Here is a 25,425-nt window from a genome sequence, read left to right on the forward strand (position 1 = left end):
AAATAATATAAAGGTTTATATCGCAATGCACGGTGATATGGTAGAAAGTTGTTTTCCGTAAACCCTTTTTAACAAAGAAAGCATATTTAATTGAGAAGATTTCACTAATAAAAGGGTCTAAATCAAAGCTTTTTTTGTTCTAGCTAGTAGCCACCATAGATTACCCTTGTTCTTACGTAAACTAAACATGAGAAAACACAACCGTTATTACTACACTTTATAACAAAAAAGGTACAAAGACAAGAAAACATGTCAATTTCAATTCCATTCTTTACATGTACAAGTGACAATAGAAAAAAGAAAACAAGAATCATTTCCATTTACCTATGCACCGAAAGGCTTCTATCAAAGTACATATAAATATATATATATATATATATTACTTTCTTCTTCTTTATTTAACCAAAAACCATATTTCAATCAAGATTTAGTGTCCTAAGAATGATTCTCTAGAAGGCTTAACGTGAATGTGAAGGCAAGAAATGGATAAACACACATTACAATCTTTAGATTTTCAAGCCTTTGATTTATTCTTCAAAGAACACGAACTCCCACTCCAAGACACATTAAATTAAACAAAAAGAATCAGATCCATCAACAAAAGATGGTGGAATAATCAATCCATTAGAATAATATTTGTATAATCCCAAATATATGCTAAGCAACCACCAAGACATGAAATCGACCAAAACAGCTTCCCATGCCATTAAATCCAATTTATTAAACACCAACATGATGGTTTTAAAAGAAGATAAAGATTAAGTAAAGATGAGCCAAATTTAATAATAATAATAATAATAAAAAATAAATAAAGGTATTAAAATGCCAATAGTAATGAAATTGAATGTTACATGGAAGGAATCACAATCTCTCTCTCCATCTCCCTCCTCTGTAACCCCCAAGTAACCAGCACAGTTACATATATTTCTAAAATTACATAGGAAAAAGATATTTGGTGCAAAATCCTTTATAATCCCCAAAAATGGACTGTAGGAGAAGAATGATGACCCTCCTAAATGATTTTAACCAAAGGTGCCAATGAATATTGGGAAAATTATGGAACAAGCATATAGCATTTTGAGTTTTGGTATTTCTTGGGGACATGTTCCAAAATCATAAGATGAAAAAAATGACAAATCATATAATTCCTAAAAATTAAAAATATTAGAAGCAAAAAGACCCAAGCTGGGCATTTTTTTCTTGTTCTTTTTTCTTTGTTTTTTTTCTCGAGTATAACCCAGAGGTGTTCTTACCCTTTTCTAACTTATGTCGTAAACAATAAATGGTGAAAACGAATTCATCTTAGGAGGAGTTACTTTCTTTCCTCCATTTGGTTTCTCGGCCTTGTTACTTACTGTTGTTACCTTCTCTTCACACCCAACCCGCCAACAAAAATCTGAAAAAAGGGCATATGTTATGTACCAAAACCTTTCTGTTGTTAACTACCTCAGGACTCTTCACTGAAACTTTTTTCAGTTTTGCTGAGCCACAAGATGATCAAGCTGCATTTGCTCAAGCCATGCTCCCAGCACAGCATGATCAACCCCCTCCATTTGCGGGTTCACATTCGAACCCTCATTGGAGGAAGTACTAGCCGAAACACCTGAAACAGAGGCCGTTGACTTTTCTTTCATTTCAGTTGGAGATTCTTTCACTAGTGACTGAACCCATGATAGATCCGGTTCTTCTCCATTGTTCCCAAGCTCAAATGAGGATGACCTGCGATGCTTGCCTAGTTCATCGGTGCTGACCGCCCAATCTGGTTTTCCATTGGAGGATCCCCATTTTGACCAAGAATTTACAGGGGAGCCAACAATGGAAGCAGAATTGGACCCCAGTTCTCGTGAGCTGAGACTGCGAAACTGCTGCTTGTCACGTTGAGCTAACATGGACACCCGAGAACCCATTGGTGAAATAGGCTCCATATTTCGTGGAGACATCCTCCCAGACGAGGGGACACCAAACGAAGACTGGTGCATGAGAGGATGATCATTTTTGGGGGAGAAATTTGTGTTGATTGGAGAAAGCATAGTCTGCTGCTGCTGAAATTGATTGATAACTGCTGATTTGTGAGTTGGTGAGAAAACAGCAGATGGTAAGCCTTGATCGGAGTATCTAGGTGACGAGCTCTCAGCCGAGAAGAGATCATCTAGATTTGAGGGTGTTAGCGTCTTCAACCGCCCAGAACGATTTAAAGAATTAGAACTAAGAGATGGTTGTGAAAGACATGATAACTCATTCAAGAGTTGCTGTTGCTGCTGCATCTCAAAATCGGACAGTAAATCAAAGCCTTCTGCTGGAATGTCTCTTGCATGAAGGGAAGATCTCAAGCGACTGGACTGAAGATTGCTGCCTGGGAGATGCAATGCAGGGACATTTGGTTGTGGCCAGCCAACAGAGGCATGGGGCATGCCATTGGCAGATGGAGATATGGGCGGGGTGAATGGTGAAGGGGACATGACAGACATAGATGAAGGGGAACCAGGTAACATGTTCATTGCCGCAGCAAAATCCATGGCAGCAGCTCCAGAAGTACCTGTGCGAGGTGAAGGAACAGCAGAACCAGTGGAGACGTACAATGGTCTAAGTTCCTCGGGGGTATGAGCAAAGAAGCAGACTCTTCTTGCACAGCTTGTACCATCTTTGCAAAGACGGGTTCGATACTGAGCTGGGTGTAACCAGCACTCAAATACCCCATGAGCATACTCGCACATGTCCCCACGTCTGCAAGCTCCTTTACGAAATTCAGGACAAGGAACACAACTATAATGGAACTTCCTTGGATCCCTTCTTCGTGCATTTTCACCTGGATGAACAAAAGGACATTCAGTCCAATCATGAGAGTATGCGCGAGAACAGGGCCGGACCTTGAATGAGTACATTCGAAATTCATCCGTCGAATAGATGCTGTTCTTGATATCTGGAAGAGATGGATCAATAGGATATTCTTTCTTCTCCGATACAGAAGATACAGGATAATCAATAAACTTAGACCTCGATGGTGAAGAAATAAAATCTTGACCCAACGGAGACCCATTCTCTGAAGATGAAGAAAGAGTAGGAGAACTTGAATTCACAGTTCTAGTTGAAACTGTTAGAGTGCGTTCAATAGCAGAACCATTGGTCTGAAGGAGCTCTTCAAGTGCCAACTTGACATCTTGCAGCTTAGGATGAACAATTATAACATCAAGAGGAAAATGACCATTGCCATCAATCAAATTAGGATCAGCACCAGCAGCTAAAAGCAGTCTTACGACATCAACAGCATTCTTAGCCCCACCAGATGCAGCACAGTGAAGTGCAGTGCTTCGATCAAGACCACAGTGACAATTAACATCGGCAACAGACAAAGAAAGAATCAACTGGACAACGTCAATGCTACCATAAGTAGCTGCAACCATCAAAGGGGTTCTCTGCTCATTAACCATCACCTTTGAGCCCTTTTGACGGCCATACCAGAGACCAGGCTCATCAACACTGGAAGGATCACGCTCAATTGATCTTTTGAATCCCTCAATGTCATTGTTAGCAGCTAGCTCAAGCAAACTAGCAAAAGTATCTTCTGTTTGAACAGTTAAGTGATTCATGGCTATGTTGGTGACTCTACTTTCGTTTATAGAAACAGGAGATGGTGTTGAAGATGATATAGGTTTCAGCTTTTCTGATCCACAGCACATGCTTTTATTGGCCGGAAAGCCAGCTATAATAAGAAACCAAAACAAAAAGTATCAAACACCATTAGGAAAGAAGCCAATATACATATGAAGTAATAACAGCTTTTGTTTCTGAATGATTACTCCAAATGGAAACCGCCCTAAATCATATTTACAGAACCATAGATTGAAAGCATCAATCAAATATATACATAAGCCAAATAAAGATCACACCCTATCAAACATTGGTATAATTAGAGCCAAAACAAAACACTCGAAATTACAAATACACACACATACATATATAACCAAGCAATCTATTCAAGGCTCCAAGGAGGCAAAGTTTCCCGAGTGGTCGATTAGTTTGTATTTAGAACCTTAACCTTGATTCAATGGTTTTGGTTTTCAGCCATACTTTTTCTAAAAGAAGAAAATAATCATACAACACAAAGTTCATTCTATTTCTGATAAATCTAAAACACGGGTATGGAACGTTCAATGTCATACTGCTATACTATCACATGATCGTTCGGCTGCGCACAGTTTCTATGAAAATCGAAAATAAAAAATAAAGTCCTGAATACGGTGATTCTAGAAAAAGTCTCAACATCGTCGCCCCTCAATTCAATTTTCTAAAAGAGAGAGAGAGAGAGAGAGAAAAAGAAGACTTGTTGAATATTTATTGACCATAACAACAAAGACGGAAGAAACCAAACGCGATCTACAAGCACAAGGGCCGAAGTAGAAATAACAGAAAGCAGAAAAGCTAACTCTTTACTATAAATATATTTTTTTAGCAAAAATAAAAATATACATGTTTCAATAGTCGATGAACAAGAGAACATAATGAGTGAAATAACGATCATTCACCGAAATTTTTCAGAAGTGAAGATACTAAAAATAAAAATGAAAAGAAAGAGGAGATTATTTTTTTCACTTGATAGCTTGAACAAAATTTTAATCAAGAGTCAAACAACCAAAGATTAAACAAATATATACTTAAACCAATACCAAAGCAAAAGAAAGTGTAAAGATCAGACATTAGCATAATCCAACTCCAAGCCTTATCGCATACCTATATTTAGCAAAAACAATTGCGAGACTAATATTTTTATCTATGTGATCAAAACAAAACAATATTTCACGGAGAGGAATCATGTCGAAGATCAAGTAGACAGAAAGAAAGCAAGCGATCTAAGTGTTTGTGTGTATATATAGTTATATATATAAGTATTTGTATATATAGGGTTTGGTTCTGATCAAAGCGAATCTTACCAAATCTTGGAGCTAAGAAAGCGAAGCAGCAGCAAACGCCATTGAGGCACACTGTGATAGTGACGGACAGATCTAAGAGCTTTTAAGTCTTAAGCGGAGTGTTTGGATTCCGAGAAAATTTTCTTTCTTTGAAAGAGTAAGAGAGAGAAAGAGAGACTGTCGAAAAAGAGAGCTTTGGGTTTTTGTTCTTCTTCTCCTTCCATCCCCAATTCCTATGCTCTCTCTGCTTTCTAATTCAAAAAATAAATAAATAAATAAATAAAATTATTACGAATAAAATTAATATTTATTTTTTAATAGTGTTCTGAGTTTTGATAAAATGGGCTGAAAAATAAAAACAGATAAAAATAGAGAAAAGAAACCGCACTGAATAGAAGGGTTTTTTCTTTCCAAAAAAAATAGGAATAGAAGGGTTTTGAATATTCTTATACTTATTACAAAATCCCATCCACATCATGCCACGTCACACCATTTTTGGATAATATGGTCATTTTGGAAATGAAGAAGGGTATATGTGTAAATTCATTTGGTCGGCTACTCAACGTAATGAAATCTAATTGGTTAGCATTACGCAAGTAAAGATGACAATAAATAGACAAAAAACTTAACGCTTTTTCATTTTTTTATTTTTCGAGTGTAATAATTTAACACTGTCTTTGGGTCAAATTTTATAGAAATTCAACTTAAATTCGTCCTACATGAAAGTTAAATTTAGGGAAGCGAAAATCTAGTGTGGCCAGCGTGGAACTCAATATCTACAACCGAAATACATGGCACCTCGATACTCGCTAGAACTCAAAACTTATCCGCTGGTAAATGGATTTCACCACGTGGCAATCTATGACTAATCACTTTCTTTACTTAAATATCATTAGATATATGAAAAGACAGAAGTACCCTGACTTGTATTAGTACTATTCTGACACGTCAGCAGAACATAGTGGCCCTATTAGCAGAGAATTAAATTCCAACTCGAATTTCCTACTCAGATTCCGGGAAGTCCTTGGAAACGGGTAAGGAAGGTGGAAAGGCACGAGAGGTTACCGGTTAGGTGAGTAAGGGAGCTGAGGCAACCGGGAGATCCGGTGATCATTGCGCGTGCCTCAAAAGCTATTAAATTGGATTGGAATGAGGTCTGGCGTCCGTTCGGGACTTCTGGTCTTCACGTACGAGACGGACTTCAAATATTAGTCTAAACTAGTTAATTCTGGAGTCAAATCACAAGGAGGGAAAAAGCATGCAACACCAAAGACACTCAAAATATTTTATAAAGTTTTATTTTTTTAAGTATTTCATTTCTCAATATTCCAAAACATAAATAAATATATTTTTATTTCTTGAAATTAAAATATAAAATAGAGAAAATATGTTCTTAAAAAAATAAATATATTATGTACCAAGTCATGTGGCCGCCCCAGTTGACTAAACATGAACTTTTCCTTTTTTTTGCTTTTCGTATTCTCCAATCAAAACATGACACGTCTTAATCAGATTCATAATTATATTATTTTTACCATAAATAAAACAAACTGATTAACTTTTCCTTTTAACTTAAATTCTAACTTGACCTATATAATTCATTTATTACTTAAAATACCAAAATTAGGTTAAAATTTGAGTTCCAGTTAAGAAAAAATCCATAAATACTTGTATTCTAATTCTAGGAAAAGAATCGACTCAAATATAACAAAATATATTTATATTTATTATTGAGATTATAGATAATTGATCCTTATGAAGTGAAATAAATAAGTTTGACAATAAAAACTTACTTACGCATTTTTTCTAAAAATAAAGTAATTGATTATAAGAATATTCAAATTTACTTTTATAAAATTACAAATAAATTAATTAATATCAATTTTAACCCTTTTAGACTGAAACCGAATATCATATTTTAAAATTTTGTGATTAAATTTTAGATAATCAATCCTTGTGAATTGAAATAAGTAAGTTTGAGAATAAGAACTTAATCACACATTATTTTCTAAAAATAAAAGTTGATTGTCCTAAAACAAAAGTTGGGCAAAAATAAAGTAATTGATTATAAGAATATTCAAAATTTATTTTTTAATAATTAATATCAATTTTAACTATTTATAGATTGAAAGCGAATATTTTTTTTTCAAAATTTTATGAATAAATTTTACTGCTTTTTTTTTTTTTTGAAGGAGCGCATTTACTTTATTAAATTATAATAGAGTAGAGAGGAAAGATTTGGGTGTGTTCCTCAGATGGAAGGAAAGAGTGTGAGCGGTGATAATGAAGATGACGTGGCAGATAATTAAAATTGTACGGAAGAATTGGGATGAGTAGAGTGGGACCCAGAGAACTATGATTCAAGGGATCTGACACAGTGATTCGCTATGGTTTAGACACGCGTGATCTTTCACGTGACCAATTTTACGTGGCAGATAAGCCCCTCCACTCCAGCTCTATTCTCCCAGGTTTATACATACTCAAAAATGTAAAATAAGGTTAAATTTTCTATTTTATTATATATAATATGGTGCCTAAAATCTAACATTTTTTACGTTTCATATGTTATTGAATAAACAATCTTTAACATCCTTATCCTATGTAGTCACGTATTAATATATTATTCATTTTCTTCAGAAAGATTCCAATTTTGTTATTTAGTAAGTTTATTGTTTTTGCTATTAAGTAACCCAATAATTATTAAGCAGATGCCAAATTCAATTAATCACTTATAATTTTTCATTTTTTTAATTAAGTTTTAGTATTTTTTTTTATTTTTATATAAACTTGATCTTTCACCAAAAGTTCATTCAACTCAAGTCGATGCTTCTTTGATTTGGTGGGTGTTGCTCATACAATGAACTCCAATCTAACTACTTCCAAAAGATACCATTGATATTCTATAACTTTTTCTTTTCTTTTCCCACTAATAAATATGAATATTAAAAAAACACCCAATAATAATAATAATAATTTCAGATAGAGCCTAGAAGGTCTCTATTTTCAATTTTAATTATTTAAAATTCTAGCAACTTTGAACCTTTGCATAGACTTTTAATGGTTAGTTTGTATTATTATTATTTTCAATGACATAAGAGAGTATATTTAGTGCTAGATAATGAGTTCATTCAAATCCAAACATGATCGATACCAACAAATTATTATTATTATTAGAGCAAATATCAATGATCATAATAAACTATGAGTATTACATATAGACCCTCCAAAATCGTCAATTTTTTTCATTTAGTTTTAGGATTAAAGAGCCAAAATTTTGGGCAAACTTTTGATACACAGACTTGTAGAACACATAGATTTATTGTATATAATCTAAAATAATTTATTCTGAAAATTGGTGCGCAAATAATTTACTTTAATGAAGTTTTTTTTTAATTCATTATAAGTAACACTCAAATGTATTCATTATATACTTAATGAAGGCACAACTATCCTATAAATTTGATATTTAATCTTTAAAGTTAGCACATCTTTGATATTAACTGAGAGAAAGAGCGTCGAAACATCTTCGCAATGAGAGGGAAGGACATGAACATCTGCAACAACCATCACTAACTTAGGGGACCAAAGAATACCACTTGCGGGATACAAATATAGTCTGGGAAATTTGATCCCCGATCTTAGATTTAAGACCCAAAACCCCTACCACCCACCTAAAAGTGGTAGGGAATTTACTTTAATGAACTTAATATTACCTAATCTAATAAAAAATATATATTTATAATATTAAACTGAAGTTTAAATATATAAACACATTAAAAAATTATGGCAATTGAAATTTTATTTAATAGGTAATGGAACCAAGTCCATACACGTTAAAAAATGAGTAATAACAAATCTCAAATAACCTATATACTAGCTAACCAACCTCATTATAATAAAAACCTACTCAAAAAACACAAAATCTAGATGCAAGTTATTCAAATCCTCAATCACATTCAGGTGAGTCATCTTTTAAAGATATTTCAATCCAATAACAATACTCATTACTGAATCAACGACAACACCATCCAATAATATGAACAATTTGATCGATAGAAATGAAAGACCAAAATTGGCAATAGAGGACAAAGGAACTTTTTCATTGCTTGCTAATTTTAAAAAAAAAGTTTGCAATAAATATATTGATTTTTAATAAACTTATGTTTGGTAAGAATGATGGAGAATAAGATGAATGGAGAGCTTGGGAAGAAGGAATAATATAGTGGATGGAAATGATAGTAGATCTCATTTATGTTATTTGGTATTAAGGGTGAAGTTGGAAGGACGAGGAAGAAATTAATTGTTAACCATATTATTATTTTTAAAGTAAATATGTATTTCTTTTAGAGAATAGATATAATATTTTATATATTTTGTTTTTTTTAGACTCCTCCATTGTTTTACCGATTAAAATTTATAGGTTTGGAGAGTCATCTATCTCTCATCTCCCTTCCTCTCTCATTCTTACCAAACAAATGATTCTACCTCTTCATTTATCTCTCTCCCTCCACCCTTCTTTCCTCTCTACCAAACATATTGTAAAAGTATAAATTAAAATCTTGTTATAAATTTTTTTAACTTAATTCCAAATTATCTTTTTATGTCAACATTGGTATTTTTATATATTATACATCTTGTTGTACCCGAAAAATGCGATCTGGCTTGTCTAGTTCGTGATACAAAATGATAGCGGATAAATTGGTTAAACTTATTTATCGAATGATAAGGGCGATCAAGATTCTTTGGTTAAGGTCAAATACGAACTAAGTATTTGACCTAGCTCGCAGTTCAACGTTATAGATAGTCTAATCCAGTCCTAAGCAAGGTGTTGTAATGGATGTTATCTGGTCGTTTTGATATCTCTTCAGGTCGTATAGTGTTTGCTCGAATGGTGTGGCAAATCTACTCAAGTCGTCATGATGTGATTTCAGCTCTCGGAGCACTGGGGATGAGAAAGACGCTCAAGCAGATCTCTAATGATCTGGAATTTACTTCTCGAAAAGGAAAAGATCTAATTCCATGTATTATATGTAACTAATTAGTAATTAAGAGAATATATTGTAATTATGGGTAGTTAACCAAGTTTATGTATTATCCAAACTTGTTCATCTCCCAATATAAATAGAGAGGAAATCAACAACAACAAAAAAAAGGAGGGTTATTTTTTGCATACCAAAACTTTGGAGAAATTGTCCCAGATAAAATTTTTTGGAATATTCAAAAATAAAAGTGACTCGTGAACTAGGTGGATTTAATCACTAAACCACGTAAAAATTGTGAAAGAAATTGATCATCTTAATAATAATAAATAAATGATAATTAAAGACAAAGTCTTACATTCCATTTTAAAAACTCTTTTCAAAATATTTTATTAATTAATTAAATGACATAAAAAATCAACAACTAATCACTATCAGTAGTGGTACATGCATAAGGCAGTCCATGAAGCCTTATGTGTATAACACTTCCCTAAAATAAGGGGATTCGATTTTTCATGAAAAATATAACAACTTAAATTTCAAAATTCTAAATTTAAAATTTGAATTTCGATTATCATCTTATTATTAATTAAATATATAATAATCAAAACCAATTTTGACTATCCATATTTATCATTTCACGCTTAAATACAATAATTAATTAAAATCAACTTCTTTTATTTCTACAGAATTTTGAAAATTGCATAAATGCAATAATAAATTGTGCAACTTCAATTATCACATAATTGCTTATTTATTCCGAAGAATAAATATTCTCTCAAATAGCTCATTCACAGTTTGACCATTGTATCAACTCTTACCTTGAATAGTATTGATAGAGCCGCCCCGGGGACCTATGCACCAATAATTCCAAGCTCCAAGAAATAAAAGATTATTAACCAAAAATCTTTGATTTTACAATCATAATCATTAATCTCATGATTACTCCACTATAAAAATGAGACTACACTCTTAAGAATTAAAGACATATATTTACTGAGTACTTTATTGTAATCATAAAGTGTCCATTGATATAATCATTATATACAAATTATTCTTCTATTGATGATTCATAATTAAGTGGGAATAAAATTATTGTTTTACCCTTTTAATTATATCGTGATTCCTACTGTACCATTGGCTTTACTAGTGAAGGTTAATTCATAATCTGATTATGAATTTTGACGTCAATAACCTTTTCAGTTTCAAAAGCCAACCCAATAGGGAACCATCATTCAATCTATAAGAATGTATAGATTCCATATCTGTTAAGCTATGTCCCCAACCATATACATCATTGAGTCCCCAAAACAATAGTTCTTAGCCTGATCATTCTAACAAACTGTAACACATGAATCAAATGATAAAATGACATATATAGGAGTTCATGGGAACTTCAGGATTAAGATTAGTTTGTATATGATTACCAATTGATGTGTTTTATAATACTAAGAAACAGTATTCAAACAAGTATTATTAAATCACATCTGGTCCAGTTCTACATACTCTTAGTATGCAAAGTACATCCACTAGTGTCCTACTACACTAGTAACCCGGATCTATGTCACATGTATTCATAATACTAATAGACCGTACTAGCAGTAATTAATCTAAAGATTCCATAACTTTATTTTACTGCAAACTATTTAAGTCCATTATCTCAATCTCGATCATCTCATACCAATATGAGATTGAGACCACATAGATGAACTTGGGAATTTTATGATATTTACTTAATATTATTATTAATAATATAGTACATAAGCTACATATATACAATAATTCAATTCATTCATTTATTTCATTAAAACCATTGTCAACTACAATTACTTTAAGGGCACAACTCCCAACAATCTCTCACGTGCCCTAAAGTAAATGAGGCATTTCCCTTAACCCCATGCTTTTTACATGACCCTGAAAATATTTAATAGATAAAGTCTTTGTGAATAGATTTGCAAGATTATCTTCAGAGGCAATTTTCAAGACAGTAACATCTCCTCGGTTGACTATATCTCGGATCAAGTGATATTTCCTCTCGATGTGCTTTCCCCTCTTGTGACTTTTGGGTTCCTCTGAATTAGCTATTGCCCCACTATTATCACATTACATAACAAGTGGTTGATCCATGCCTAGAACAACTTCCAGATCAATATAGAACTTCCTGAGCCACACAACCTTTTTAGCTGCTTCATAAGCTGATATGTATTCGACTTCCATGGTGGAGTCTGCAATACCATATTGTTTAATACTTCTTCAAAATACAGCACCTTCTCCAAGTGTGAAAACTAATCCAGATGTTGACTTTCGACTATCTTTGTCTGATTGAAAATCAGAATCAGTATATCCAGTGGGGTTCAGGTCTCCACCTGAATACACAAGCATGTAATCTCTAGTATATCTGAGATACTTGAGAATATTCTTTACTGTTGTCCAATTACTCAATCCAGGGTTGGATTGATAATGGGTGACTATCCCTACTACATAACAGATGTTAGGTCTAGTGCATAACATTGCATACATTAGACTGCCTACCGCAGAGGCATAGGGATACTGTCTCATGTCCTCCTCTTCCTGAGGTGTTTGTGGACATTGTTCTTTAGTCAATTTAACTCCTGACCGGGTAGGCATAGTGCCTTTCTTGGAGTTTTTCATGCCAAAGCGTTCTAGCACTTTATCAATATAAGTTGCTTAAGACAGTGCCAAAACTTTTTCTTTTGATCTCTACATATCTAAATTTTCATAACATATTTAGCTTCCCCAAATCCTTCATTTGGAATTGCTCAACTGACCATTTATTTACTTTTGATAATGTTTCTGTGTCATTCTCAATTAGTAGAATATCATCAACGTAAAGAACGAGGAATACCACAATCTTATTTTTGATTTGTTTGTAAACACAAGTTTCATCAACGTTTTGTTCAAAACCAAACGTTTTTATTGTTTCATCAAATCTAAGATTCCAAGATCTCGAAGCTTGTTTAGGTCCATGAATAGACTTAAGAAGCTTGCAAACTTTTTGCTCCTGACCTTTAACTTCGAACCCTTCTGATTGAGACATGTAAATGGTTTCGTTAAGATAGTCATTCAAAAAGTTGTTTTAACGTCCATTTGCCAAATCTCATAATCCATGCAAGCAGCTATTGATAAGAGTATGCGAATAGATTTAAGCATGGCCACATGTGAAAATTTTTCTTCATAATCAACTCCTTCTTTCTGTGTGTAGCCTTTTGCCACTAGCCTTGCTTTGAAAGTCTCTACTTTCTCATATGCTCATATCTTCTTCTTGAATATCCATTTGCAACCAATAGGTTTAACATTTTCAGGTGGATCTTCAAGAGTCCAAACAGAATTGGAATACATCGATTCTATTTCAAGGTCCATGGCGTTTAGCCATTTTTCTTTGTCAGAATCTTCCATTGCATCTCTGTATGTCATTGGATCATTTTTGTTTGTGTCAGACACAAGCATCTGAACTTCATGTTCATAGCGAACTGGTTGTTTACCAACCCTCCCACTACGATGAAGCTCTCCATTGTTCTAACTAGAACTAGTGATATCCTCTGGCCGTTTTTCATTTGCCACTGCTAGTGATTAGTCTTGTTTATTTGAGACAATTTCCTCAAGCACGACTTTACTTTGAGGTTTGTGGTTATTTATATAGTCATGCTCCAAAAAAGTAGCATTTGTAGATACAAACGTTTTGTTATCTTTAGGACTATAAATATATATCACCTTTTGTTTATTTGGAATATCCTACAAACATGCACACTTCAGTGTGTGATTCCAACTTCTAAGTCTTTCCTTTAAGCACATGTGTAGGACAACCCCATATACAGAAATAGCATAAACTAGGTTTAGTACCATTCCATAATTCCAATGGTGTTTTCTGAATAGACTTAGATGGAACAATATTGAGTATGTATATATCACATTTTATTGCATAACCCCAGAATGTCAAAGGCAGTGATGAAAAACTAATCATCGATCTAACCATATCCAATAAGGTTATGTTCTGCCTTTCAGAAACACTATTTTGTTGTGGCATTCCAGGTACAGTGGTTTGGGATTGAATTCCATACTCAAGTAAATGTGATAGGAAAGATTTTTAATATTTTTAGTTTTCGTTTTTTTTAGTTTATTATTATTATTTTATATTTTTAATTCTTTTTATGTGTTGTTGTATATTTCAGGTTGTCATTTGTTAAGTGAATATTTGATAAATATTTCAAAATGTATTTGAAATATTATCTTCAACCAAGAGAAAAACAATAAAAAGATATTTATTTGAATTGATTGGAGAAGTAACGGAGAATTCAAACTTAAATTGTTGGAAAAACCTGCGATATTTTGAATTTGAGATAGTTTTGGTATTTTAACTATATCTCCCGACTCACTTATCCTATTTACGTGTTCTTAGAAACTTTGGAAAGCTTATTCAAATACCTATGAAAGCTTGTTTCACAAGAAAGTCAAATTTGAACGTTTAAGTGGTGATATTCGACCTACAAGGTTACATAAGCTAGAATTACGGGATTTGAAATTCAAATAAAGATATTTTGGAGTATTATCAAGTAACAAATGGAAACATCTAGAAAACTCTTTTCACAACCTTATCACTACAAAAATAATACTTTAGACTATTTTAGATCTCTCTCTTTCTTCTTGACCTCTCTCCATTTCCTTTATTTCTTCTCTTCTTTTTTCTATATTTTTCCATGAACTAATTTTTATATCTAGGGTTTAATGTACTCATTTGGATTTCTATTTAATGTTATTATGATAATCTATTGATTTTTCTTCTCTAGTCTAATCTATATAATGTGTGCTTAATGCTAGTAAATACTTGATCAATATTTGCTTACTTTATGATTTTGATTCAAAATTTGAAAGATGAGAATTGAATACGCTATAGTTAAATAGACATAGGTTGCATATTGAACGAAAGTACTTGTATGGCTTGTGTAGTAATTAGGTTTCTATTCTTAATGTCTGTTATATGTTTAAGTTTATCACAAAAATGTAGAAAACCTGCATATAGGATGAGATCTTATATCTTGAAAAAGAATAGGAATCGATTTATGTTAACTTGCTATCATAATAGAAAGAAAGAAATTTAGAACTAATTAATAAAATTAGTAGAATGAGAAGTTGATGAAATTAACACCCTAGGTTTTTTTTTAATAGTGATTTTCATCTTTTAATTAGTTATTTTTGTTCATAGTTATTTACAATTTTAAAATTAAATCCATTCATCTAAAATTTGTTTGCCAAATAGAAATTAAAGAACAATTATTAGTAATGGGGAAATAGTCTTTGTGGGAACGATACTCTATTTTATCATCTATATTACTTGAATCGATTGCGTGCACTTGCGTATCATATTTTCACGATCAAGGATTTGGCGCCGTTGCCGGAGACTAAATTTCCAATATCAAAATTAATTATTTTTTTGTTCTAATTTAGTTTTTATATTTTATATTATTAATATCAACATAATTAATTTTTATTCTAACTTTATTTTTTTTATTTATTATTTAATTTATGTTTCTTATTGTTGACTGTGTTTTTAGCCAACGACGTGAGAACGTCAATAACGACAAACCTTCAAGAGAATTTAAACGACACAGACAGTTTTATCAAGAAAAGTAAATAACACACAAGATTTTATAGTGGTTCAGCCCCGTTCAGTCGGCAATAGCCTAATCCACTTAGAGATTTTATTACTTTATCTACACTCAAGATCAGATGAACCAGTGTCAACTGAGTTTCTTCAGTGTAAATTTTCAGGAATACAGAAAGGGGTTCTCTCTCAAGGAAAACACACTTTCTCTCTCTAGAACTCAGACCAAATCTCCAATTGCCAAAAGTCCTTTTCTGATCCCATTAACCCTCTATTTATAGGCTTGAGATCCTAAACTGATCTCCCCCTAGGATCGGGATATTTTTTATTTATATTATATTTAAATTACACAAAATATTCAAAATACAACTGATTCCTCAATTTGAGTGAGGAATGAGAGATTCCCGCAATGCCCAGACCGATTCTTGCTGAAGCCGTTTATGGGAATTTGACGTAGTCTGGTCCATTTGTTTGATGAATATCTTCTTCTGATCGGACATATGCATGTTGGACACCTGCATACGAACCATACCCCTTAGACTCTCTTCGGACCAAAGTCCAACCAGTCACCTTTTGGGCTCACCTCCGGACCATAGCCTTGGATTCTCCTCGGACCAAGTTCCGACCACACCCTCATGGGTGCTCCTCGGACCAAGGTCCGAGCCACACTCTCCTTGGCTCTCCTCAGACCAAGGTCCGAGCCACACTCTCCTTGGCTCTCCTCGGACTAAGGTCCGAGCCATACCTTCCTTGGCTCTCCTCGGACTAAGGTCCGAGCCATGCATGGGGCTTCTCCTCGGACATGGGTCCGAGCCCATCTCTTAGGGCACTCCTCGGACTAGGGTCCGAGCCAATCACTTGGACACTCCTCGGACTAGGATCCGAGCCAATCACTTGTGGCCTCTCCTCGGACTAGGGTCCGAGCCAATCACTTGTGGCCTCTCCTTGGACTAGGGTCCGAGCCCATCACTTGGGGCATTCCTCGGACTAGGGTCCGAGCCAATCACTTGTGGCCTCTCCTCGAACTAGGGTCCAAGCCAATCACTTGTACACTCCTCGGACTAGGGTCCGAGACAATCACTTGGAATGCCATCCTTGGACCAAGGTCCGACCGGGCACACCTTAGCCCAAGTATTCCCCTCGGGTGCATTTGGCTTGGTTATGACATCTCTCAAGCAGTTCAAACTCTTCACTGATGCATTGGGCTACTGCTAAGCCAGATCACCCAACTAATCCATGCCACATGTCAATTTTATTGCCACATCATCATTTTCAAATTTTGGGATAACATTTCCAAGCCTATAAATAGAGGGTTAATGGGATCAGAAAAGGACTTTTGGCAATTGGAGATTTGGTCTGAGTTCTAGAGAGAGAAAGTGTGTTTTCCTTGAGAGAGAACCCCTTTCTGTATTCCTTAAAATTTACACTGAAGAAACTCAGTTGACACTGGTTCATCTGATCTTGAGTGTAGATAAAGCAATAAAATCTCTAAGTGGATTAGGCTATTACCGACTGAACGGGGCTGAACCATTATAAAATCTTGTGTGTTATTTACTTTTCTTCATAAAACTGTCTGTGTCGTTTAAATTCTCTTGAAGGTTTGTCGTTATTGACGTTCTCACGTTGTTGGCTAAAAACACAGTCAACATTTTGGTGCTTTCATTGAGAGCCTGAAGAGAAGAACAGACAGTCCCTGAAGCAATATGGCGCCTAAGAACACCACTGCAGCCTCCAAGAAGACGGGTTCCTTTAAGGAGCATGCTAGATCGGAAGGTCCCAGCGTTCAAGATCGTGAAACTGAGCCTAGAGTCGTGCTCGAGGATGTAGCTCCAGAAGTTGAAGAGCTCCAGGAGACCATGAGCACATTCCAGGAGGAGATGGCTCAGTTCAACGCCAGGCATGAGGCGTTTGCTGAGGAAATGGCTAGGCAGAATGCCACATTCGAGCAGCAGAAATGAGAGATGGACGCTAGGAGTGAGGAGATCCGTCGACAGCAGGAGGAGGCCGACAAGCGACATCGCGAAGCTGCACTCGCTCTGGAGGCAGCTACGCAACTGACCCAAGCCAATGCCCAGGCGGCGCCTGGAGTGGCAGCCACCCCGGAGGCAAGGACCACAGAAGCTGGTCGTAAGAAAACTGATAGACCAGGCAGGGGTGGTAATAACCCACCTAGCCATGAGGAGGATGGAGTCCGATCACACACTGCCTCAACTCAAAGGGGGAACTCCAAAACCACCTCAAAGAGTCACCGATCAGAGACTTCCAGGTCAGGGAGTCATAAGTCAGGCAGTAAGAAAACACCTGAGCAGGAGCACAATAAAGCTCCTCGTGGCAATGAGACTTCCCACTTCAAAGATGGGCATGGGCGTGATTAAGCTGACAGTCATCACACCAACCGTTCGAAGGAGAAGAATAATAACCAACGACGAGGAGAGGATCGACCAGCTCAAATAGGAAAGCCACCACGGCATCCCAACCAGCGCAATGGCAAGGAGCACGTTCCACCCAGCAAACCTTCCAAGAAGACTCGGAGTACAGTGTTCGACCGGTTGGGAAAGAACACTGCTCAGAAAGACTTGAGGGACGTCATTGATGATAGAAGGAGGATCGACTCGGTCGAAGGGCAAGAGCCAATCCGTCCTACCAGTCGAGTAGAAATACTCGATGATGGTTTGCCGGATAGGAGTGCCCGACCAGGCAGTTCCGAAAGTGAGTCCCCAGCAGTGGCCCCAGGCATCCAAGCCCAGCTTGATGCTTTGACAGCGGCAGTCCAGAGTTTGTCAAAACAACCAGCTGCGATTGATCCGGTAGACCACAGGAGTGGTAGCCCTTTTTGTGCTCGAATTAGAGCAACTCAACCACCAAAGAAGTATAAAGCAGTGGTACTGCCAGTTTATACAGAAAAGGCAGACCCGGTAAGAAACGTTGGGAAGTTTGAAGATCAGATGGAGCTGCTTGGGGTGAGTGATGACTACCGCTGCAGAGTCTTCCCCACCACGTTGTCAGACACTGCCCAGCAGTGGTACTGGAAATTCAAACCAGACTCCATCACCTCTTAGGAGAGTTTTAGGAAGGAGTTTTGTAGGCAGTTTAGTACTGCCCGAACCCCTCATGTTTATGCCAATCACTTGGTGGATATTAGGCAGGGTAAAGATGAGTCCCTCAAGAACTACATTCAAAGGTTCATGAGAGAAGCTAACCGAGCTACCGCAGTTGGAGATGAGGGGAAGATGGTGGCAATCTCTTCCGGTATTATCTATCGAAGTCCTTTGTGGGACAGCATCCATCGCCATCCAATTTCAACTTTACAACAGTTTTTAGACCGGGCAGATAAGTATATGAAGTTGGACGATGCAATTGAGAAGGGAGAAAATGGATTGAACAATCCAAGCGGGTCGAATGATCCCCCCAAGAATGGTGGGAATGATCAGAATGGCGGTAAGAAACGTGGGAATAACGGATCTGACCGCCACAATGAGAAGAAAGCTAAGTCGGGACCAAACGACAAGCCAACGAAGTATGAACCTCGATTTACCAACTACACCACTCTATCGGTGAGCTGAGCAGAGATCTATTTGGCTAGTCATCAAGAGGTCCCTTACCGGAAACCCCCACCAATCAAGAAGGAGATGAGTAAAAGAGATATGAACAAATTTTGTCGCTTCCATGGAGACTATGGTCATGACACGAATGAGTGTTATCATCTCAAAGATGAGATAGAGTTCCTCCTCCGGTCGGGGAAGCTAAAAAAGTACCGAGCGGAGAAGACCCAAGGAGAGGGGAGCAACAATAATCCTGGGTTCAAGCGGCAATGGTCCCCACCTTTGCAACCCGAACCTGTGGACTTCACACTAGATACTATATGTGGAGAACCACATCTTGCTGGAGATAGCAACAAGGCGAGGGAGAGGTATGCTCGCACCCTTCGTCATGAGTTGGGTGTGGCATCCACCTCCGAAGTTATGACGGTGGAGGAGCGACCAACAAAGAACCCAAGATATGAAAGTGAGTCCCTCACTTTCACTGAAGAAGATGCTAAACACGTGAGGTATCCTCACAATGACCCTCTTGTTGTGACAGTCCAAATTGGTAATATGAAGGTGAAGATGTGTCTGGTCGATACAGGGAGCTCTGTAAACATTATCTATAAGTCCTCCTTCGAGAAAATGAAGCTATATGTCAATGACTTGAAGCCGTGCTCTCAAGTCATTTATGGTTTTACTGGAGAAGGATTGTCACCAGCTGGGACAATCAAGTTACCAGTCACGACGGGGGAAGCTCCCAAGCATGAAACCTTAATGACTGAGTTTTTGATTGTTGACTGTCCGGCCGCCTACAATGTGGTTATTGGTCGACCACTATTCACCAACTTGCATGCGGTAGTTTCAATCTGGCACCTTTCCATGAAATTCCCGACCAGTGCTGGCATAGGCTGTGTCCAAGGGGACCAAAGGGAGGCTAGGGAGTGCTATAATGCCTCGGTAGCCAAGGCGAATAAAGGGGCCAAGGAGAACAACATGATTGTATGTGTTGAGAGAGAGGAGGTGGACAAGATGGATGTCGACCAAAGTCTTGCAGTTGTAACCGATGAAGAGATGTTAGAGGAGTTTGGCCAGGAGAGCACTCCTGGTTTAGAAGAGCAGAAGACCCCATCCGGTGATGAAGTCACCAAATAGGGCGTTGCCCAAAGCGAGGGAAGGGACTTTGATCCTCGCTTTGGGGATTATGAAAGTGATGTAGGACTGTCCGAGGAGTTAGAGGAGGTCCTTATAGATGAAAATGACCCGACGAGAGGGGTCAAAATTGGGAAAAAGTTGAAAGCAGAGGTGAGAGCACAGCTGATAGAATTCTTGCGAAGGAATCAAGATGTCTTCGCCTGGTCTCACAAGGATATGGTGGGTATCTCACCAACTGTGATCAGCCACGTGCTCAACGTGGATGAAAGCTACCCAGCAGTGCAGCAGAAGAGGAGGTTGCTTGACAAGGATCGAGCAAAGGCTCTTAAGGAGGAGGTAGAGCGATTAAAGGAGAATGGGTTTATTAGAGAGGCATACTACCCTGCTTGGGTGTCAAACCCAGTGTTGGTGCCCAAACCCAATGGAAAGTGGAGAACTTGTGTAGATTTTACTGATCTAAACAAGGCATGCCCGAAGGATTGCTTTCCTTTACCGAGAATAAACCAGTTGGTAGATGCAACCTCTGGTCATGAAACCTTGTCCTTTATGGATGCATATTCGGGGTACAACCAGATCAGCATGCATCCTCCCGATGAAGAGCATACCAGCTTCTGAACAGATATAGGGCTATACTGCTATAGGGTCATGCCCTTCGGACTAAAGAATGCAGGGGCTACCTATCAACGCTTGGTGAATGGTATGTTTCGTGACTTAATCGGCAAGAGCATGGAGGTGTACGTAGACGATATGCTGGTGAAGTCAAAGGAAGCTGAAGGGCACGTGCGAGACTTAGAGGAGTGCTTTGCAATACTGAGAAAGTACAGCATGAAGTTAAACCCCCTCAAGTGCTCATTTGGAGTGGGTTCTGGAAAATTTCTTGGGTTTATTGTGAACTCCCGAGGAATAGAGGCAAACCCAGAAAAGATAAAGGCTCTCATAGAAATGAAGTCTCCAGCTAAAATAAAGGATGTGCAAAGCTTGACTGGGCGGATTACAGCTCTAAGCAGGTTCGTTTCAAAATCAACGGACAAGTGCGTCCCGTTTTTTAACCTGCTTAGAGGAGGCAAGAAGTTTGAGTGGACTGCAGAATGTGAACAAGCTTTCCAGGCCATAAAGGAGCATTTGGCCCAACCTCCTGTTCTTTCTAAGCCGATTGATGGAGAAGACCTATTTCTGTACCTAGCAGTCACGGAGCATGTTGTTAGTGCTGCCTTAGTGCGTGAGGAGGATAGAGTGCAGCACCCGGTGTATTATGTTAGCAAGCGATTCAAAGGAGCGGAGTCCCGGTATCCCTTGATCGAGAAGTTGGCTTACTGCTTGGTACTTGCATCACGAAAATTGCGGCCATACTTCCAAGCACACCCCATTAAGGTCCTTACTGACCAGCCTCTACGCCAAGTCCTACAGAATCCGGAGTCGTCTGGTCGTCTACTTAAATGGGCGGTTGAGCTAGGCCAATTTGAAATCAAGTACCAGCCGAGGACTGCTATTAAAGGTCAAGCTTTGGCAGATTTCATCGCTGAGTGTACCGGAATCGCTGATGTTCCCGACCAGCAAGAGAGTGTAACTGAGCAGAAAGAAGAAATTCCTACTTGGCAACTTTTTGTTGATGGGTCGTTGAATGAGCATCATTCAGGAGCTGGGATTATATTAGTCACACCAGAGAAGCACCAAATTCATTGTGCACTGAGATTCGGATTCAATGCTTCTAACAATGAGGCGGAATATGAGGCCTTCCTAGCAGGCTTGCGACTGGCTAGAGATGTACGTGCCCGGTCGGTGGAAGTAAATAGCGATTCCCAATTGGTGGTCTACCAAGTATTGGGGGAATACCAGGCAAGGGGCCTACGCATGGTGGCATACTTAAACAAGACTAAAGATCTGCTAGCACAGTTCGAGGAGTATACCATCAAGCTAGTACCACGGGAGCAGAATTCTAATGCAGATGCTCTAGCAAAGCTTGTTAGTGCAAAAGATGCCGAAACTCTGAATATAGTACCGGTAGAATACTTGGCGGAGCCGAGCATTGATAAACAAGAGGCCATGCCGATCACAATAGCTGACACTTGGATGACCCCCATTATCACTTATCTTGAGCAAGGGACCCTCCCAGTGGAACGTAATGAAGCAAGAAAGGTTATGAGGCAAGCTGCTAGGTACACCATGATGGATGGGGTGTTGTATAGAAGAGGGTATTCCTTACCTCTACTCAGGTGCATAACACCCGACCAGTCAAAGAGTTTATTAGCTGAGGTGCATGAAGGGTTTTGTGGAGATCATGCTGGGGGGCAGAGTCTATCTAAAAAGATCTTGAGGCAAGGATTTTTCTGGCCTACCATGAACGAGGACTCTATGGAATATGTGAAGAGGTGTGATAAATGCCAAAGATTTTCTAAAGTGCCCAGAGCGCCCCCAAATGTCTTGAAGCAAATGCAAAGTCCATGGCCTTTTGCAGTGTGGGGTATTGATCTGATTGGGAAGTTGCCCAAAGGAAAAGGAGGAGTACAGTTTGCGGTGGTTGCAGTAGATTATTTCACTAAGTGGACTGAGGCCGAACCATTAGCCACAATGACATTGAAGAAAGTGTTGGACTTTGTGGTTAAGAACATAATATGTCGTTATGGTCTGCCTAAGAAGATAGTGTCTGACAACGGCACCCAATTTGATAGCGACATATTTACCGATTTTTGCACTCAGCATGGCATCACAAAAAGTTTCTCCTCGGTAGCTCATCCACAAGCCAATGGGCAGGTTGAAGCAGTAAACAAGACATTGAAGGACACTCTGAAAAAGCGCCTGGAACAAGCTAAGGGTGCTTGGGCGGAAGAATTACCAGAAGTCATTTGGTCGTACAGGACTACTGCTCGAACAGTAACTAGACATACCCCATTTTCTTTGGCATATGGGTATGAGGCCATGATACCTGTGGAGATAGACCCCCTATCTCATAGAAGGACCATGTACAACCAAGAGGAGAATCATCAGTTACTAGCAGAATCCTTGGACTTCCTCGAGGAGAGAAGAGAGGAGGCAAACCTGAGAGTCGCTGCTCACCAGCAAAAAGTGGCGCGCTACTTCAATTCCAAAGTGCGAGATCGAAAGTTCCAGGTCGGAGATTTGGTCCTCAGAAAGGTGTTTGTGAGAGACCCAGTAGCTGGTGTGCTAGGACCAAACTGGGAAGGACCGTATCAAATTGAGCAAGTCTTGCCACCCGGCACCTACAAGCTTACTCGGTTCAATGGAGAGCTGATCAGGAACTACTGGAATGGCGAGCACTTGAGGACATATTATCAATAAATACTGCTTGCAGAGTAGTAGCTTTGTATCAAGTGCTTAACTTGTTATTTAAGTTTTTTGTTTGTGAACTAGTTATTTGCTACCCAGTCACATTATTTTGAACAATGTTATTTTGTTTGGAACTCGTTGTTAGACACGTTTTGTCATTTATTATTACGAGTAATAAAAGAGATCACGTGCAGCGTGGTCGAATCTTGCTACAAATTTTGCATATGTGTTGATTATTCTTGCTTGGCAGTGTTCAACTGTCATTATGATTTAAACAAAACAGGTCTTCTAAAAACTAAGTGTAAATATATACCGGACAGTGTTCAACTGGTCGGTATCATGAGATGAATGACCAACGTTTAAATAATGTTTTTGTAGTGGTCAACTACTGAAATATGTTTGTATATTTTATGTGTTTCACGAGTAGTAACTGCTCGGACAAATTCGGTCAAGTAGCAAGTGATCAAGGATTTTTCAACCCTTAATCACTTGGGGGGCACATAGGGTATACTGGTTTGTACTTCAACACAGGCAATAAGAGCACGAGCAAAGATATCTATTTTTGGGCTGACTTGTAAATTTGGAAGTCTAAAAAGGTCATTAAGCTAACTTGTTTGACAAAGCTTAAGTAACTTAGAATTTTTAAAAATTTTAAGTTAGAAATAGATATTCGTGTAATAATATAAGTTATGCTCATAAAAAGTTAGAGCAAGAAGAGCATGAGGAAGTATATTTAGTATGGACTTATGAAATGTTTAGAATTTCTAAGTTAGAAAACTAAATACTCATGTGAAATTTAAGGCATATAGGAACTTTACTATTCACAATAAAGACTTAAAAGTTTAGAGCTAAGTCAAAAAAAAAAAAAAAAGTAAAGTGCAAGTGTCAAATTGCTCAATCACACGAGCAAAAGTATACAAAATAAAACAAACTATGATAAAAACTAGTAAGACTACAACTAGTCATGCAGGTGTGCTCTAGCAGGATGAAGAGTCACTGGCGTGCTTCTCTGGTGGGTTGATCAACCCCCTCCTCGGCCTCAGCTGCTCCTCTTGCTCGGAATGATAATGTAGAGGAGGTTGGTGTAGGGCCAAGAGGATTGGCAGCTTCCTCAGCAGCCCTTGCTTCACATCTAGCAAGCTCCTCTGCCTGAACCTCCTTGGTGAAAAAATCGAGCTTGAGAGGTTTATTCAGTTTCCAGACCTGATAAAAGCAGTCGAAGCTAGCCTCCTCGTAGCGAGTTAAATCAAATTCCTTCTCTTGTTTCAACTCTTCATTCTCGCTGATTAGTCCCTCATTCTCACGAGCTAACTCCTTATTCTCAAGGGTCAGCTTCTCCAGTTGAGCGGTCAAGGACTGGTTGGTTTAAACTTGCTGCTGATGCTCATTAGATAGTCTCCTAAGAGACTCATCCCGTTCAGCAACAGTCTTCTCTGCCTGCTCCAACTTGGATTTGGAGTCTTTTTCTGAGGCAGTTAGAGTCTTTACTTTAGCTTGGGCCTCCACCAGTTGATCATTCAGTACCTTGATCAACTCCTTGTAATCAACTGACCGCTGCTGGGCGTGACAAAAGGTCATAAGTGTAATGCCCCAAATTTCCTAATAAGGTTTAGGACCTTGATTAGGAGGCCGGGAGGGCCATAATTGATTTATTATGATATTTAATGATTATATGCATGTTTATGTGAATTATATTATTATATGATGGTGAATGCATGCATATGGGCTCATATTTTAAATGCAAGGGCATTTTGGTAATTTGGCCGTTGGGGGCGTGATTGTGTAATTTTATGCATATGGGTGAATTATAATTTTCCACATTATATGTGGATTGGTTCGAGCCATTCGACGTGAGACGATCATGGGAATGTAAGTGTTCGGTCTAGTCATAACGGGTCTAAGTTCGGGGCTCGGGGTGAGTCTCGAGGTCACTTTGATGATTAGAAAATTACCGGGAA

General features: G+C 37.7%; 1 protein-coding gene across 1 annotated transcript; it reads right to left on the reverse strand.

Moving 5' to 3' along the window:
• Positions 1 to 789: 789 nt before the first annotated feature.
• LOC133831399 (zinc finger CCCH domain-containing protein 30) lies at positions 790 to 5,274 on the reverse strand. The gene is made up of 2 exons (XM_062261671.1): positions 4,929 to 5,274; positions 790 to 3,700 (listed from the first exon to the last, which is right to left on the reverse strand). The coding sequence occupies exon 2, from the start codon at positions 3,675 to 3,677 to the stop codon at positions 1,473 to 1,475; it is 2,205 nt and encodes a 734-aa protein (XP_062117655.1). The 5' UTR covers positions 3,678 to 3,700; positions 4,929 to 5,274; the 3' UTR covers positions 790 to 1,472.
• Between the last annotated feature and the right edge of the window lie 20,151 nt (positions 5,275 to 25,425).

This window comes from Humulus lupulus, chromosome 4 (assembly GCF_963169125.1).
Source record: "Humulus lupulus chromosome 4, drHumLupu1.1, whole genome shotgun sequence".
In the NCBI taxonomy this organism is placed as follows: Eukaryota; Viridiplantae; Streptophyta; class Magnoliopsida; order Rosales; family Cannabaceae; genus Humulus; species Humulus lupulus.

Excerpts from the sequence above, each read along its gene's own strand:
- LOC133831399 (XM_062261671.1), bottom strand. The coding sequence starts at position 3,677 with ATGTGCTGTGGATCAGAAAAGCTGAAACCTATATCATCTTCAACACCA.